At 35.9% G+C, this 17,373-nt stretch overlaps 2 protein-coding genes across 4 annotated transcripts in view; one reads left to right on the forward strand and one right to left on the reverse strand.

The window, feature by feature from the left end:
* mis18bp1 (MIS18 binding protein 1) overlaps positions 1-8,381 on the reverse strand; it is an 11,413-nt gene extending 3,032 nt beyond the window's left edge. The window contains exons 1-12 of one of the 3 annotated variants that reach the window (XM_048192001.1): positions 8,360-8,381; positions 3,664-4,307; positions 3,481-3,579; positions 3,301-3,390; positions 2,741-3,015; positions 2,514-2,587; positions 2,146-2,267; positions 1,973-2,063; positions 1,764-1,876; positions 1,373-1,539; positions 1,168-1,243; positions 70-1,084 (exon numbers count right to left, since the gene is read on the reverse strand). In XM_048192001.1, the coding sequence (XP_048047958.1) occupies positions 70-1,084; positions 1,168-1,243; positions 1,373-1,539; positions 1,764-1,876; positions 1,973-2,063; positions 2,146-2,267; positions 2,514-2,587; positions 2,741-3,015; positions 3,301-3,390; positions 3,481-3,579; positions 3,664-4,246 (2,705 nt within the window). In that variant the 5' untranslated portion in view covers positions 4,247-4,307; positions 8,360-8,381. The other 2 variants (XM_048191998.1, XM_048192000.1) reach the window with 2 other exon arrangements.
* Positions 8,133-12,119, forward strand: im:7136021. Its single transcript, XM_048192013.1, has 4 exons — positions 8,133-8,980; positions 9,057-9,248; positions 11,263-11,479; positions 11,581-12,119. Exons 1-4 carry the CDS (start codon positions 8,332-8,334, stop codon positions 11,783-11,785), a joined length of 1,263 nt encoding a protein of 420 aa, XP_048047970.1. The 5' UTR covers positions 8,133-8,331; the 3' UTR covers positions 11,786-12,119.
* Positions 12,120-17,373: the final 5,254 nt, after the last annotated feature.

Consider the following 17,373-nt stretch of genomic DNA (forward strand, 5'->3'; position numbering starts at 1 on the left):
TGATGTGAATTCATAAAGTCATGGCCAGACAAAAACATTTTAATATTGGCTTTCAAGACAGAAGCTTACTCATGTAGTTTTTGTAGCTCTTCTTCAGTCCATTTTCCATCCAACAGCTCATCTTGTTTATTCGTATTGCTGTTTTCTGTTTGTGGCTTTTTGCTTCTAGTGTTTGCTTTTCCCGTTTCAGATTTCTTTGATCTTCTATTATTTGAAGCAGCATGTTGAACTCTTTCCTCATCCTCTGAGTGCTCAGAATGCATGTCCTCTGAGGAAACCAGGTGTCCGTTAATTTTAGGTTCAGATCTACCTTTCCTTTGTCTTGTCCTCTTCAACAATAACGTGGTCTTCTTGTCGTGTTGTCGTCTCTCATCATCATCATCTGTGGGAAAATCAATAGAATCTCCTGTCAAAACATCATCTGAATTTCTCTGCAAGACCCTTTTTGGTCTACGTGAACCTTGTTCATTTTGTTCCTTATGACTGGTAGAGTCTTGCGGCACAGAGGTCTCAATCTTATGAAGTTTTGTTAGCTGTTTATGGTCTGTGGACCCTTTTCCTCTTTGCCTTTTTGGAGGGTCTGGAGATGCAAATGAGCTGTTTGAGTCTGTAGAATATTGGGCTCTGGAGTGTAAGCGAGAGCTTCGGCGTAAGGAACTGTTATCGAGTGGCATGGAGTGCGCTTCATCCTGAATTTGTTTTTGGGAGGTCTTTCTGTTGCGCTTTATCTTCGAATCATTCTCAATGCCAGTGTCTTGTTCATCATATGACATTCCTCTATCTTCAAGTGAGAAATTAGCATTCACTGCATCAACTTCTGTCATTTCTGCCCCAGAACCCACAGCGGCAACCTCTCCTCCGAACTGTTGTTTTCTCAGAGAGGCTCTTTGAGGTTGACTAGCTTTTTGTTTCACTGCATGACCCGAATTAGAGCTGGAGGCCACAACCGGGGGTCCTTTCTTAGCTCTTGTAGGTTTATTCAGTGTGGTGCTCTCTATTTGATCGCTTTGGGGTTTGGAATGCTGTTTGATCCTCCTCATTGGCACTGACAACTCATCTTCACTGCTAGATGTGTTACGCCTCCCTTTTGTAAAACAAATAAATGTGAAAATTTGCAATGAAAAACCAAATGCACTTTAAAAATACAAGCATGTTATCAATGCATACCTCTTCCCCGAGTTTCAGGCCTGAATGATTGTTGCTCTGTGATTTGTGATGTTGCCAGAGTTACTGGTTTCTTTGGCTGAAAAGAAAAATAACATCAAACTTAAGAAATGGCCCAACTGCACCATAACAATATATAAAGTCCCTGCAAATGTCACTAGAGATCAAAGGACTTTGTTTGCACTGCTGAACAAAATAAGAAGAGCACCGTAGACAGCAGTGAGGTAGAGTAGTCTTCATGGATAGTGACATTCATGTCAGAGTCCATAACAATCCTCCCCCCTTTCCAGTATTCTAATGGCGGTTTGATGAGTCGGCCACTGCGGGAAACTTTTGCGCTGCCCGGCTGACTGCTGTCACTAGGTGTGATGGGAGCTGTACAACAAAAAAATGTGTGACCGTTTCAAACCTATGAGGATGACCAGAGATTAAACTGAATATCTGAACGCAGCTAGACATTAAATGAATCAATTAATTTGTGAACCCATTCAAATTCATCCTTCAAAAAGAAGTCACTCAAAAGAACAATACGCACTCACATAAGACATTATTATATACAGGCCATTCTTTACTCATATTATGACATATGATATACTCACAGGTTATAACGCCTTGAATCTTGGGATGTTTGGATGTTGAGTTTTTAGAAGCCTGTTGATTTCTTGCTTTGGGAGGTTTCACACTGCTGTTGTCCTTCTGACTTTTTGGTGATCTAAATCAAAAACAGGTAAAACCGTTTTATGAAATGTATAGTTTCTTTTTTATTATTTGATGATACATAACATAACACAGTTATGAGCCAACATACCCCATATGACCACTCAAAAACTGATCCAGGTATTCTTTCCACATTTTTGGAAACCCAAACAGAAACTTCTTCAAAAACCATGATGGAAACGCTGTAAAGGTAAAAACAAAATAGTTAAATAAAGTAGAAACAATAAAAGTAAGGAAACTTTATTTAAAAAGCATTTCTCTTACATGAATTGGGATGTTTGGCCATTTTCCCAATGAGGACATAGATTCTACCAGATGAGGTCTTGAGCACATTACTCGAGACTCTTTCAATGATGAAACTGCTGTGCCACGGTATCATAGTGTCTCTGTATGTGTCAAACCATATTCAAGCTACATGATATCTGAAATTATACTGCTTATCTTTGCAACAGGTTTGTAAAGAAAACATTTTTGTGTATTAACGAAAAGCGTAACGCCATAATATAATAAAATGTACATTAATTTATAATGTAGCAAACATAGAAAATATGTCTTCAAGATATACCAAAAAAACCATCAGTCAAACAAAACAAATAAGGGGAAAAAAACAAAGCAAAAAGCAAATATCTTACATGCGAATACCATCAACCACAAGCTCTTTGTTGAGCAGTTTCAAAACCCAGTCTTTTAAATGAATCCCCTTCACCTAAAAGAAAAGAACAATGTACTAATTTACGACTAATGCTGAAATACTGATCACCATTACAAAACATAAAACCATCAAATCACTTTTTTTGCATTTCATTTTATCAACGATCTTAAAAACCACTAAGAAACAACGATAATTTCCTTAACTTACATTGGTTCCTTCATCTAGCACTATGGCAGCTTTTCTAGCTTGTTTTGACTGAAACACAGACGCTTGCTTTCGTGGGATCAAGACGCGGGGAGAGAGCTGTAGGAGAGGATCTTCCAGAAGATTATGAGAAGGCTGAGGGAGTCCAGGGACCACTTCTGTGCTCTCCGACTGACCAAACGGACCAGACTCAGGACTACTAGACATGTCATTTTGGAGGTCTTCCTCTGTGTCTTTTTCTACAGAAATGCTCTTCTCACCAAATACAACACAACCACCTGCAATCAAATTTCAGAACAAATTATGATAAGTGTCACATTGCATTATTCAGATTACAGTAGGTTGATGTCTGTAACCCAGTGTTCTGTAAAAATCTGAATCAGATCTATTGTCAAGTATGTTTAAAGATGAATAAACACACACATACATGCATACAACAGGTCATCATAAACAAAGCCTTGTTTCAGTATACGTTTATGAAAAAGGAGATTCATATCCAGACACACATCACTCCAAACTACTGTAGTTTTATGAGTAATGCAAAATAAAATAAAACATTATACCTCTATTTCCACTTAGATAACTGATGGGTTTCTGCTGAAGATGGGCTAATGTCTCATCAGGAACTACCTTGCCCAAAAGCACATAAGGCTCTTGAAAAAATAAAAATACAACAGAGTCCAGGTGAATACAACTGTGCTGAAATGTCAGAGAACAGCAATTGCTAAGATATATAATCATACTTCTGTTTCTGTTATAAAGATTCTCCGGCATTTGCTTTCGCTTTGCTTTCATCTCTGAGAACATCTCCATAGGCATCTTCTCCAGTAAAACACATGGCTCTAGACACACAAATAATAAAAAACATGAAATGAAAAGAATTCAATTACAGCAATATGTATGACATCCAAAAATTGAGAACTGACCAATAAATGACTGTGACTCAGTATTAAAAGTTTCATTTTGTCGTCCAGGCACTTTATGAACACTGATGGAATGACTTTCTTGTGGCAAGTCTATATCACCAGCCTGTGAATCTCCACTCGGCGACTTTGGAGGTGAGAGGGCTAACACATATGTCTCCTGGTTGGCGTTACTCTTTTGTGAGTACTGGTTCAAGGGGATACCACCACAGATCTCCTGGTTTCTTACATGATCAGAGGCTGCCACATGCCCTGCAGAATTGTGTCTCTGAACTTTTGCTTTCATTCTCGCAAAGATCTTTGCTGGTGTCTCAGTGCACCTCTTCAGCATCAGGTCAGCTTTGTCTTGAGGGGTCACCTCTGCCGTGGCATTGATGCTGCTGAGCTCACAGTGGATATTTGGGCTATTTTCTTCAGCACTCTGTGCAGTGGAGTTCATCACCAACACATCTTGGTTTGAAATCTTTCTGCCTGACCCAACTGCCCAATTGTGAGCTGTTTTAGGTATGGTTTTGACTGGTGTGAACATGTCACCAGCCTTAGGGACTTCAGGTGGTATGAAACAGTCTTTTAATGGATGATACATTGTGGAGGAAAGTCAGTCTAAATGTTTACTGCTCCGTTGTGATCCATGTTCTCAGCAAAATCTCATAAGAGGCAAAGAAAACAAATAAGATAACATTAAAAATGAATAAATATCTTATAATGGAATTATACCATAAACAAGTCTTTAAATCCAACTATTTCAAAATTTCTGGCTGTAAAATACTAAAGATAAAACGAAAATAACCCCGTGCACACTTATACGTCGATAAACTCTAAGCACATCAGTGAGTTTCATAAACATATCCATTATGTTAAGACTGTGTAGTGATATATATGATGACTAGTTTTAAAAGCTAATCATCTTTTTTTTTTCTTTAAGACTGTTTATAACTTTTTAAAGTCAGTTACACTGTCATAATATGATACCGAAAAGTAAGCCTGATTAACGTTACCTAAAGTAAGACCGAAAAATAAGACAACTAACTGCTAGTTGGTCGCTGTAAAAGTTAGTAAATCAGGACATTTCGGTAGCTTTTATAAAATTGCCATAAGAAAAAAAACATTACTGTTGTGCATCTTGAGACAAAACAACGGTAGTGACATATTTCATATGTCAGTGTAAGTTTCCGTTAAGACAGCTCAAACATGCATTTTAGTATGGGATTAGGCTTAAGCCTTGTCTGGGCATTAAAGATCTAACATAATATATAGGTGAGTAAATAACATTATGGCCTACCTTTACTGAAAAAAAACCCGACTCGTTCACCATAAATACTCGTTTGAATAAAGCGCGGCTAACGTCTCGCGTCGCGAAAGGACTGCGTCACTTCCGTCAATGGTGCTAGGAAGTGAGTGATTCATTTCAGCGAATCGGTTCTTTCGAAGAGTTAGTTTCAAAGAGTTGGTTAAAACAGTTCTACGATTCTTTTACCTCAAAAACACACATTATATTTTGCTATTCGTTTCGTTTTCCGATTAGGATTTATTATTTATTGTAACCATGATTCGGCTTACAAAACAAAGCCATTTTGGGCTTAAATAATTTTGCATTAAACAGTATAAAACTAATTCACATCTCTTGACTAAATATTTGGATATAAAAAGGCTATTTATTAAATTCAACTCATTATTTGATAAGAAAATCAAATAGTGAACATAAATAGTTATAAATAACTTTAACACTCTGAGGTCTAAAAACGCGCCGGCGCGTTTTGCAGGTTTTTTTTCACATTGCAGCAAAACAGACTTAAAATACTCTGTCATTTGTTGTCATAGAGACATAAGTAATACGTCAATTGAAACTATAGAATATTTCCTTTTATTTGTATACACTCAGAGTAAAAACAAAATGTTATGCTTTTTGTAAAATAAAGAAAACTAACATGATGCGTGATCTCTCATATCCCTCTGAACGAAGTCCAATCTGATAGTTCTCAGAAAATGAAGTGTAACTTAGTGAATACTAATCACAAAAAATTCATACTTATGTCTAACAAAACGTTGAAATGCCAGGTTTTAAATCGTGCAAGTCAAATCGAAAACAAACATTCTGTGTTTATGTAATCTGTATGAAAAGAGAGCCATGTCAGAAGTCCGTGATTCAGCTCATTATCCGCTAATGCGGCCACGCCCACGGAGCCAGCGCTATTCACAGGCAAATTCAGAGACAACACATGCATTCATCATCTCAATCGTGTATTTATTGCCTTGAAAATTGTTTATCTGGATGAAAAAGCCATGGTTAGCGATCTCTGGAAGACATGCAGTAAATTCCTGTTTGTTTTCTTCTATTGATAAGTTTTAAGTGAGTTTTTGTTTCTTTAGCGCCCTCCGGCTGTAGTATGAATTGGTAAACACCATTCATGGAATATCGTCTTCTTCTTAGGTGAATTTGTGGACTAAAATGCACAGAGCGCCCTCCGGCTGCAGTATGAATTGCAAACACCAGCGCTCATAGTAATAACAATGAATATTAAATAAAAAATAACTCCTCTGTATAGAAAATTGACATAAACATATGAGAATCCTATATTTCTCCAAATGTGCATGCTTTTAAACTAAAAGCCTATATTCAGACTCTTTGCATCACAGAAATACATTATATTTTAAAGTATAATATAAAACCATTATTTTATATTGTAATAACATTTTTCTGTATGTTTCATATACCATGATGAGCTTGAGACATCACAGAAGTTTTTTTTCACAGCCTACCTGACTGAAATGCCTCATTAATATGCAAGTCTTTTCAGGTCATTACTATTCAATTCTTTTGTCTTCACAGGTGAGAATGAGCCATTATTCATGGAGATTCACGCCTCCTCGCATACCGTGTTTCTTGGCAAAAAGTGTCTTACAAAAACTAAATCAGTATATTGTTATAAATGAAAGAGTAGTCAGCATAATTTTTACATAATTTTGAAGCAAAAACTCTAGTCTACAACCTTCAATACCCAAAAGTCTTGTGAACACAGATTTAATATACTTTTATTGGCCTTATATCAGTGACTTAAGTTTTTTGTTTTTTCAGTAACCACGCATAAACGTTATTCCTTCAAAAACACAAACATGTACACACATGTTCCTCACATATTATGGTAGCCTAGTTTGTGCTGAATACAGTGTAATGACACTTGTGTCATTAATATGTTTATGAACAACTGAAAAAAGCACAAATGTCAGGGCATGTCAAAACTTCTCCAGGCCCCAAATCAGCCTCAGACTCCAGAGGGTTAAATATTTTAAGTCTTAGTGGCTTTTTATTTAAGACTATATAGTAAAATTTAACAGAGTGAGTGCAATGCCAAAAAGCTTCAAGATGTCACATTAAACACTATTTGAATTTATTTTAAACAATTCTGCAAATACAAACATGATGGTTATCTGATGGAGACGTTTAAAAACACTCCTTTAATCCTATTTCGGATATTACAAGTCTTCATCTGGGGTCGTAACCATATTATTTTCCAGCCTGGTTTCACAGACAGGTCTTAGATTAAGCCATCAGGACATTTAAGTATAGCTTTTATAAACATGCCTTAGAACAAAAACATGGAGTGCATCTTGAGACAAAACAATGGTATTACTGACATATTTTAAGATATGTCAGTGCAAGTTGCTTTCAGTTAAAACAGCTCAAACATGCATTTTAGTCTAGGATTTGCTTAAGCATTGTCTGTGAAAGCAGGGGACCATGCCTACATCTCAATGTGCATACTATCCATCCTAAATAGTATGTGACATTTGTAATATTCAATACTATGTAGGGCGGATAGGGTGGATAGTATCTTTTCAGTGTGAATGCATCGTTTTTTTTTTTCTCAAAAGTTCTCATTCTGCAGATAAAGATGCAAAAGAAGCAGTTAACAACGACAATTGTTAATCTAAGTAAGAGTGAAATCAAGAGTATTATTAAGAAAAGACTGAAGGAAAGGTGGCAAACACAATGGGATAAGGAGGAAAAAAGTCGATGGTTTTACAGAATTCAAAGGAAAGTGGGAGAGATGAGAAATTCAGGGAAAAATAGGAAAGATGAAATAGTAATATCAAGGATGAGATTTGGACACACAAGATTAAATAGTACACTTTATAAAATGGGTAAACATATGGGAAGGTGTGAATTTTGTGGGCAAGAAGAATTAGTGGAACATGTTGAAATACGAGACTGAAAGAAGGATTCTAATGCAAAATTTAGAAAAAAATAAAATGCAATTTATACTGAGAGATATTTTACAAAATAATTTGAGAAATGAATGCTATAGTTTTATTTTTCAGTACCTTAAAATAACACATTTATGGGAGATAATATAAAAATAAATAAATAAATAAATAAATAAATAAAAGGGGAAGAAGTAATTTTGATCCACACTCCATACCAGTTGGTGGCGGAAACACACCATTTTGTTGTTTATCAAGCGCCAAAAAAATTCAAGAAAAATAATAATAAGAAAAGTTGTCATTAGCGTGTGAGTCAGAAATATGCAGTCAGAAAGAATTTAAAACGAGCAGCATAAAAAAAATGAAATGTTAGGAAATGCGTGTGAGAGTTGTTTGCAATCCGCATTTAAACAAGAGAAGAAGAAGAAGAAGAAGAAGAAGAAATACATGTGAGGATAACGCTTGGTAATGGAAACAATGTCCGAGAATAAACTACCGGAGGAGATGTGGATCCACGTGTTTGGATTTCTCCCTCTTCGTGACAAACTGAGTGTTCGTTTAAGCTGCACGTTTTTTAAAAGACTGGTCGACCATTGGACCTTCTGGAAAGACAGCGTTGTTGTCCTCCAAAAGTTCGAAAGCTACAAACCACATTTTTGGAGAACTCTGCGCCAAAGGAAAACCAAGTCCATTGTTGTTCAAAAGGCACATGCAAAAGCATTGGAACACATTGTGAGTTTGCTGCCGTGGATGAGTTCCGTTACTCTGGTTCAGTGCAGTGATGGCTCAGCTCTGGTGACACTGGGGGCTTTAAAACACCTCGAGAGGCTTGTCATCCGTCAATGTTCCTGTCGGAGTCTGACCAGCTCACTTTTATCTTTGAGACAGCTGACTCATCTCTGCTTGTGTGAGGTACAGAGAGCTTCAGTATCGGAGATAAGTGCTGCTACTTCACAGCTTGTCAATCTTACCTCACTACACTACCATGAAGATAAAAATCCTCTCCTTAAACCTGCCCTTCATGGCATGTTGAGGCGTCTGCCCAACTTGAAACACCTTTCCTTGAAATTGGGACCAAATTATGGGATTCTTCCTGATGATTATTTTGGGCGTCCAGGTATGTATGCTTTCCTGGTATGAAAACAAAATGAAGGAACGACAAGGGAAGATTTTCACAATTGTCTTTCACACAGGAGAGTTTGGGCTGAGCAGCCTGGAGCTGCTGAAATATGGAGATCCCTGCCTCTCTCCTGTTGCCTTTAACGCTCTGCCCTCCCTGACAAAACTAACCGTGCACAATAAACAATGGCGTACAAATCCAGTATACTGCCGCATCACAAATTGGTTGCAAGAGCTTCATGTTCTCTCAGAACTCAACATTTCATGTAAGTATGAAATAATGCATAAACACGGGCGTCATTTTTACCTCAGAGATATTCAACCGGAAATTTCTAAGGTGTCCATAAGATAACTAATTAACTTGTAAAATAATGTAACTATTAAAATGCAAACATTACTTGATTACTTGAAAGAAAACCACAAAGTTAACACAGACAAGTTAAACTCAGTTTCATTGGTACTCACAGGATCATCCCAGATAGAACACATACATATGCAAGATGTCTGTTAAAGGTGCTCTAAGTGATCCTGGGTGGAGTAACTTCCTGTTGACGTTCGAAGTGTTGTCAAACAAAACAGAGGCTAGCTAGACCCTCCCTCCTCCTCCTCCTCCTCCTCCCCCTCCCCTCCGTGCTTCCTGAAACAGTCATGAACGAGCATTTAAAATCATTCTTGTCGGTTATTGGCTGGAGCATGTTTATTATGATTCGTGGTCCAGGCTGCACCAGTTTGTTTTTATTGCCATTTTCGGAGCTTGTGGCGACTACAGAGACCGCGTTTTTTTTACATTGTGTTCAGGGGACAGGCAGCTAGCGGATAATGAGGAGATGTTTGCTGTATGTGACAAAAAAATGTTTTGGCCTAAAAACGCATGACATCACTTAGAGCGCCTTTAAAGATCACTTCATCTGGAAAGCATCTGCTGTGTACAAACATCTGATAGACGTCAGTTTTACAAACATTCTAAATCATAAACATCTTAAAGACATCTTCTAAACGTCTATTTGACATCTGACAGGAAACGTCCTATAGACACACTGCAGATGAGTAAATACGCCTTCCAGATGTAAACACACATCAAATAGACGTCTCCAAGATGTATGTGTGCTATCGGGGATGAATATAATAATATTAATAATAATAATTATTGCTATTATTATTATTTAGTAATAGTAAATGTCATTTTTTTTATATTAATTAATAATTTGTTATAATATATTGTACTAATATTATTAATTATTATATTATTTTATATTGATTTTAATCTATTGTCAGCCCTAGTTTATGTTGGATCATTAATGGGTTACTTTACCCAAAAATTAAAAATTTCTGTAATTAATTAATCACCCTCATGTCGTTCCACACCTATAAGACCTTCGTTCAGCTTCAAAACACAAATTAAGATATTTTTGATAAAATCCAATGCTCACTGAGGCCTCCATTGACAGCAAGATAATTAACACTTTCAGATGCCAGAAAGCTGCTAAAGACGTATTTAAATCAGTTCATGTGACTACAGTGGTTCAACCTTAATGTTATGAAGCGACGAGAATACTTTTTGTGCGCCAAAAAAAAAAATCAAAGTAACAATTTTATACAACATGATGGGCGATTTCAAAACACTGCTTCATGAAGCTTTACGAATCTTTTGTTTCGAATCAGTGGTTCGGAGCGTGTATCAAACTGCCAAAGTCATGTGATTTCAGTAAACGAGGCTTCGTTACGTCATAAGTGTTTCGTAATATCAATAGTTCATGTGACTCTGGCAGTTTGATGCACAATCTGAACCACTGATTCAAAACAAAAGATTGGTAAAGCTTCGAAGCTTCATGAAGCAGTGTTTTGAAATCGCCCTTCACTAGATATTGTTAAATAAAGTCATTATTTTGTTTTTTTGCTGCACAAAAAGTATTCTTGTCGCTTCATAACATTAAGGTTGAACCACTGTAGTCACATGAACTGTTTTAAATATGTCTTTAGTACCTTTCTGGGCATTGAAAGTGTGAATTATCTTGCTGGCAATGCAAGCCTCACTGAGCCATCGGATTTTATCAAAAATATCTTAATTTGTGTTTTGAAGATGAACGAAGGTCTTACGGGTGTGGAACGACATGAGGGGAGTAATAAATGACAGAAATGTTTCATTTTTGGGTGAACTAACCCTTTAAACAAGCATGTTAGGGAAGAACATAAGAGTAGCAATTCAGCACTTGATCTTGATCTTTTTTGATTATACAATAAATCCCTCTACATTTTTGTCCTTTCTTTTGTATTTTCTAGTAGGATTCCCACTCCAGGTCTATGCTAAATCAATACCCAGGACTGTGCAGCGTTTGTCTCTCATGGGAGTGAAGGCAGATTTGGAGGCAGTCAGGATCATGGCAGAGCAGGTGCCAGATCTCCTTCACCTCCACTTGGACTTGTGTTGTCACAACAACTGTGGTATAATCAAAGAAATACCTCAGATTTTCCCAAAACTGCAGGTCCTGAAAGTGAGGTGAGCGTTCTTTTGTCATGAATTGTAAATATATTATGTCAGAATAAGTAATTGTACTGCTTTTTGTGTGTAACTGACCTCAGTTAACTTCTCTCTTTCAGACACCAAAATGTTCCAGAATCGTTGTTCCTTCAGCTTCAGAATCTGTCTCGACTTCAGCAGTTAGTGATTTTGGATGCACCCCAGAGCCACAGTCCTACTTTCCTAGATCTGATTAAAAAATTTCATGACCAAACAAATAATAGAATCCATGTGCTTCATTCCAATTCAAAGGACCAAACCACTTGTTCTTGTGGTTTTATTTGATGCACTTCATTGTTTCTTATGTCTTTGTAATATAGAGGAACATGTTGTGTATTTGATGCATTTGGGTACGATTTCAAACATGTACAGATAATCGTGCCTTATACACAACTATCTTTGTAATATAGAGGAATATGTATGTTGAAGATAGAAAAAGGAAATACATTTTCATAAGGACACACTTTTTTTACTTTTAAAACATTGTGAATGATATTGTATTCCATTAGCATTTACTTGACTCTTTACAAAGTACATATTTAGAAAATGGAACATTCACTCAAGGTCTCTGTAAATTGTCTCAAAAAATGAAAGAAAATAAAGAACACAGTGAGAAGTCTTCATTTCTGTTCTTAACATCCGAACCTCTCCACTAGGTGGCAATCTATTCACACTTGGTTATAAAAACAACCTTTTCCCCTCTTCATGTATCCTTTCAGTTAATATACAAAATATGTTTAGAAACAAATATGTAGTATAAATCCACATAAATATAGTATGAAAAGACAAATATGACATTAAAGTGAAAAGACTTGTTTACCATAAGCACTCTCAGAACTGGATTATTATTATTATTATAATTAACAGTTATGTAATATGTTTTTTTTACTACACTTCATTTTCCAATTTGGACATTTAAGGATTTATGATATGAAAATTAATTTTAAAGGCTTTCCATCAGGTTTTACTAATCAAGGCCCAGTCAAACTGATGAGACATTAATATAATTAGAAGCAATTGTGCTAGCAATTAGCTGCAGTAAAGCTGATCCATCATTGCATATATAATACTGAAGGGTGAATGTTTGGATGTTTTAATCCCACTCAAGGTTATACAGTTGTAAGAGCTTCCCAGAAGTTTTATGGTGTATTGAAGCTGTGAGAAATCTTCCATTAGCCGAGGATGGAGCATTCATCAAATGAGAGATGACAAGGACAACATATCACTCCACATTATATCCCACTGAGGGAGAAATAATGTGCTCATAAGTAACAGAGGAGACTGAGTGAAAACACTTTTGGAGTAGCATAAGATGCTGCCTGACTTAAACAGTGTCCATGGAGAAACCTGCAATGCTTCAACATCCGGTTCTATCTGCAATTTTAAAAGTGTTACAGCTTAGCATACGTTTGATAAGAAAGTTGCGGTTCAATCTCCTTAAAATGTTTTACATCGTTTTTTTTTTTTGGACATATGTTTCATTTCAGGCATGTCCAAGAAATTTCAATGTTTCACCTCAGCAAGAGAATTCTATGTTCGAATGCTTCAGTCTTAGCTCTGAGATGAGTACAGCAAAGGAGAAAATGGCAGTCTGGAGAACATGGAAGGAGATTGGTGTATTCTCTTTGAAATTTCATTCTGAGACAGACATTCCAACATCTTTCAGAATTCTAAGTGTTCTGAATTTCTTGGAAAAAATGTTTCCAAAAGCCAAGACCAAAAATTCCTACAGTTTTACCCTGAAGTGTCTGCTATTGCAATTACGAATTAGTGTTGCATGGTTTTCTCTAAACCTTGTTTTGCCTCTAAATTAACAAAATCCCCTTGCGTTTTATTTCTTTTCCAGATACAAGAAAGAGTTCACTCAGTCATTATAGAATTACATCGTGACAGAATTTCACTTGGTTCATTCATATAGCATTTGACTAAAAAATGGAGCAAAATGTCTTGCATCCTTTGAATTTTCATTGAAAGTGTTTTTTAGCAATAATTTGAGCATGGAACACTTTGCAGCTTTTGACTGCTATTAGGCTCTGGATGGGAGTTTCGGATTTCTTTTAAATTCATTGATCTGACCCTAAATTATCTGAATGGCAGGCCAGCTAGAGCTGAATTCAAAGTAGCTCGTATGAAGCAATAAAATGCCAGCCCTATTAGTTTTGATTGAGATGAAAACGGCAATGGAGAAATTATACAATAATGGCAACGGAGGACGTTATGCACCTCCCCACATGATCACACATAATCAATGCCATTTAGTGGATGGTATCATCTTGTTAGTTTCTTCCATTACAGTCTATGGTGGGATTTTGCATTCTCCTCCACACACAATCATTTCTCATTTCGAGTATACGTGAATGGTGAAGCCCCCACTCTACTGTGAGTAAACGACTTCTCCATTCTTATCAGAAAGCAATTTGCTCGTGTGAGACAGTAAAGTCCAAGCTCTCCATCATTATATGAAATAGCTGTCCATGCCGTCTCATCTACGAGAAAGGAGATGCCGTATGAACAGACAGACTATCTGGGAGATAGCTTGCCAGCTCATCCGGATGCAAATGCTGTATCATGCTGGGACAATGAAACCTGTGTAGCAACTAAAGGGAGCTATACAGGAAACTAGCGAAAATAACGCCTGCACTGGAGGATGCTGTTCTATGATTTTATATATATATATATATTGCATATATATATATATATATATATATATATATATATATATATATATATATATATATATATATATATATATATATATATATATATGCAAATAGGAGACCAGGGTTAGTTGTCACTGGATCTATCTCAGTAACTATATATATACAGGTGCTGGTCATATAATTAGAATATTGTGAAAAAGTTCATTTTTTTATTGTAAATTATTTTTAAAAATGAAACTTTCATATAATCTAGATTCCCTACATGTAAAGTAAAACATTTCAAAAGTTTTTTTTTTTAAATTTTGATGATTAGAGCGTACAGCTCATGAAAGTCCAAAATCCAGTATCTCAAAATATTAGAATTTCCTAAGATCAATCAAAAAATGGATTTTCAAAACAGAAAAGTTAAAATTCTTTAAAGTATGTTCATTTGTACACTCAATACTTGATCGGCAGCACATATTACAGCAAATGACTTGCTCCTAGCACAAATTACAGCATCAGTGAAGTGTGGCATGGAATTGATCAGCCTGTGGCACTGCTGAGGCACTATTGAGCCTTCAGATCATCTGTATATTGTTGGATCGACTGTTTCTCTTGAAAATATCCCATAGATTCAGGGGTCAGGCATGTTGGCTGGCCAATAAAACACAGTAATATCATGGTCAACCACTTGGAAGTGGTTTTGCACTGTGGGCAGGTGCTAAAGTCCTGCTGGAAAAGGAAATCAGCATCTCCATAAAGCTTGTCAGCAGATGGAAGCATAAAGTGCTCCAAAATCTCCTGGAAGATGGCTGCATTGACTTTGCACTTGATAAAACACAATGGACCAACACCAGCAGACATCACGCCCCCCCCAAATCATTACTAACTTCAGAAACTTCACAGTAGACTTCAAGCAGTTTGGATTCTGTGCCTCTCCAGTCTTCCTTCAGACTCTGGGACCATGATTTCAACATGAAATGCAAAATTTACTTTTATCTGAAAAGAGGACTTTCGACCACTGTTCACTGTCCAGTTCTTTTTCTCCTTAGCCCAGGTAAGATGCTTCTGACGTTGTTTCTGTTTCAGAAGTGGCTTGGTAGTCCTTTTCCTGAAGATGTCTGAGTGTGGTGACTCTTGATGCGCTGACTCCGGCTTCATTTGACTCATTGTGACGCTCTCCCAAGTGTCTAAATCGGCTTTACTTGACAGTATTCTCAAGCTTGTGGTCATCCCTGTTGCTTGTGCACCTTTGCCTACCCAATTTCTTCATTCTAGTCAACTTTGCATTTAATATGCTTTGATACATCACTCTGTAAACAGCCACCCCATTCAGTAATGATCATCTGTGACTTACTCTCTTTGTGGAGGGTGTCAATGATTGTCTCCTGGACCATTGCCAAGTCAGCAGTCTTCCCCATTAGTGTGGTTTCAAAGAACAAGAGATACCCGGAATTTATACTGTAGGGATGGTCATTTAATGAAACTCAAATGTAAATATTCTAATATTTTGAGATACTGGATTTTGGACTTTCATTAGCTGTACGCTCTAATCAACAAATTAAAAAAAAAAACTTTTGAAATGTTTTACTTTACATCTAGGGAATCTAGTATAAATGAAAGTTTAATTTTTTTAAATAATTTACAATAAAAAAAAGAACTTTTTCACAATATTATATATATATATATATATATATATATATATATATATATATATATATATATATATATATATATATATATATATATATATATATATATATGTATATATATATTGTTCTATGAAAACAATGGTTTGATGTTTTGTTTTATCATTTTACATTTTGCCAAAGATCCTAGGATCTAGAACCTAACAGGTTCTATTGTGGCAACTTATCCCAATGTGTTCAATAATTTATTCATGTGTTTTATTCTGGGCAATCCATGCAGAATTTTTTTTAATGTAAGACTGTATAAAAATTGACTTTAAAAAAGAAACCTACTTTGAGAAATATCAGCTGCAGTAATAAAAAGAAAAAAAAGAAAAGTGTGACAGCTTTCCCCAAATATAAATAGAGGTCTTTAGGAAACAACACAAATTCCAGCAAATATGTTTTCTTTGCACATGATTTCTTTCCCTTTCTCTATGGTTCAGATGTTTTGAGGACACTACAGGAGTTATAAATGGCATAGTTAAGAACCTGAGAGAATGCCAGATGAGTTCTGAAGGGAATGTGTGTGTGAGGTGCATGTGTGTGTGAGGCTGTTATTCCCATAAAACAGTAAAATCAGTAGCTACCACTAGTAGTGAGGTAGTATGCCAGAAAAACTGAACTGAGAGAAAGAAAGAAAGAAAGAAAGAAAGAAAGAAAGAAAAGTCTATGCAAAGATCTTTAAAAAGATACTTTAATGCACCATTAATCAAAATGGATAACGTGTTTTTTAATGGAATATTACAGTATTTATTATGAATTATTTATGTGCACATCATTATTTTTTAAAATTCATGTGCCCTCCTAATCTTTAATCAAAATAACTTGCCATCCCTTTTGCAACAGCATGTCTTCTTTTCTCTGATGATGTGTTTACTGACGCGAGGGCGGAACAAACTGTCACTCACATGAGATGACAGCAATAGTAAACCACAACAACCAACGATCCAATCAATTCTGAGTGGACAATATCAAGTATCACATCTTCCATTTCATGATGGTCAGATATTTTGGGTTTGGTTAAAACCCCAGCCAATCCTTTGGCCCTTCAAGGAAAGGACATGTCCTATATGTCTTGTTGAAAGAAATGAGTATTATCAATTAACCAACAAAGTAAAACAGATAAATGTAAGACTTAGAAGAATACCCACAATTTAAACAAAATATAATGTCTGAAATCTAATATTGAGTCAATTTCCAAAATCCTAAAACATTCTAATGAAAAATATCCCATATTTTTAATGTGTTAATACCTCATTCGATATAGTCAGAGAACGAAAGAGAATAATGAAGCGGCTGAGCAAAAAAATTAAAGAGAGAGATGGTCAAACATGTGGATGAGTGCCATAAGAACATTTCTATTTTATAAGTTGCTCAAAGACATCAATGTACAAACAATTAATAAATAATTACATTCTTTGAAGTAGAATATGAACAGGGTGTTCCATAGGAAGTTGAAGGAAAATAGACCTAATGATGACTTTTTCCATAAATAAAATACTTTTCTTCAAGACAAGTAATTTAAATGATATTTGGTAGT

Source organism: Megalobrama amblycephala, linkage group LG5, assembly GCF_018812025.1.
Source record: "Megalobrama amblycephala isolate DHTTF-2021 linkage group LG5, ASM1881202v1, whole genome shotgun sequence".
NCBI lineage: Eukaryota > Metazoa > Chordata > Actinopteri > Cypriniformes > Xenocyprididae > Megalobrama > Megalobrama amblycephala.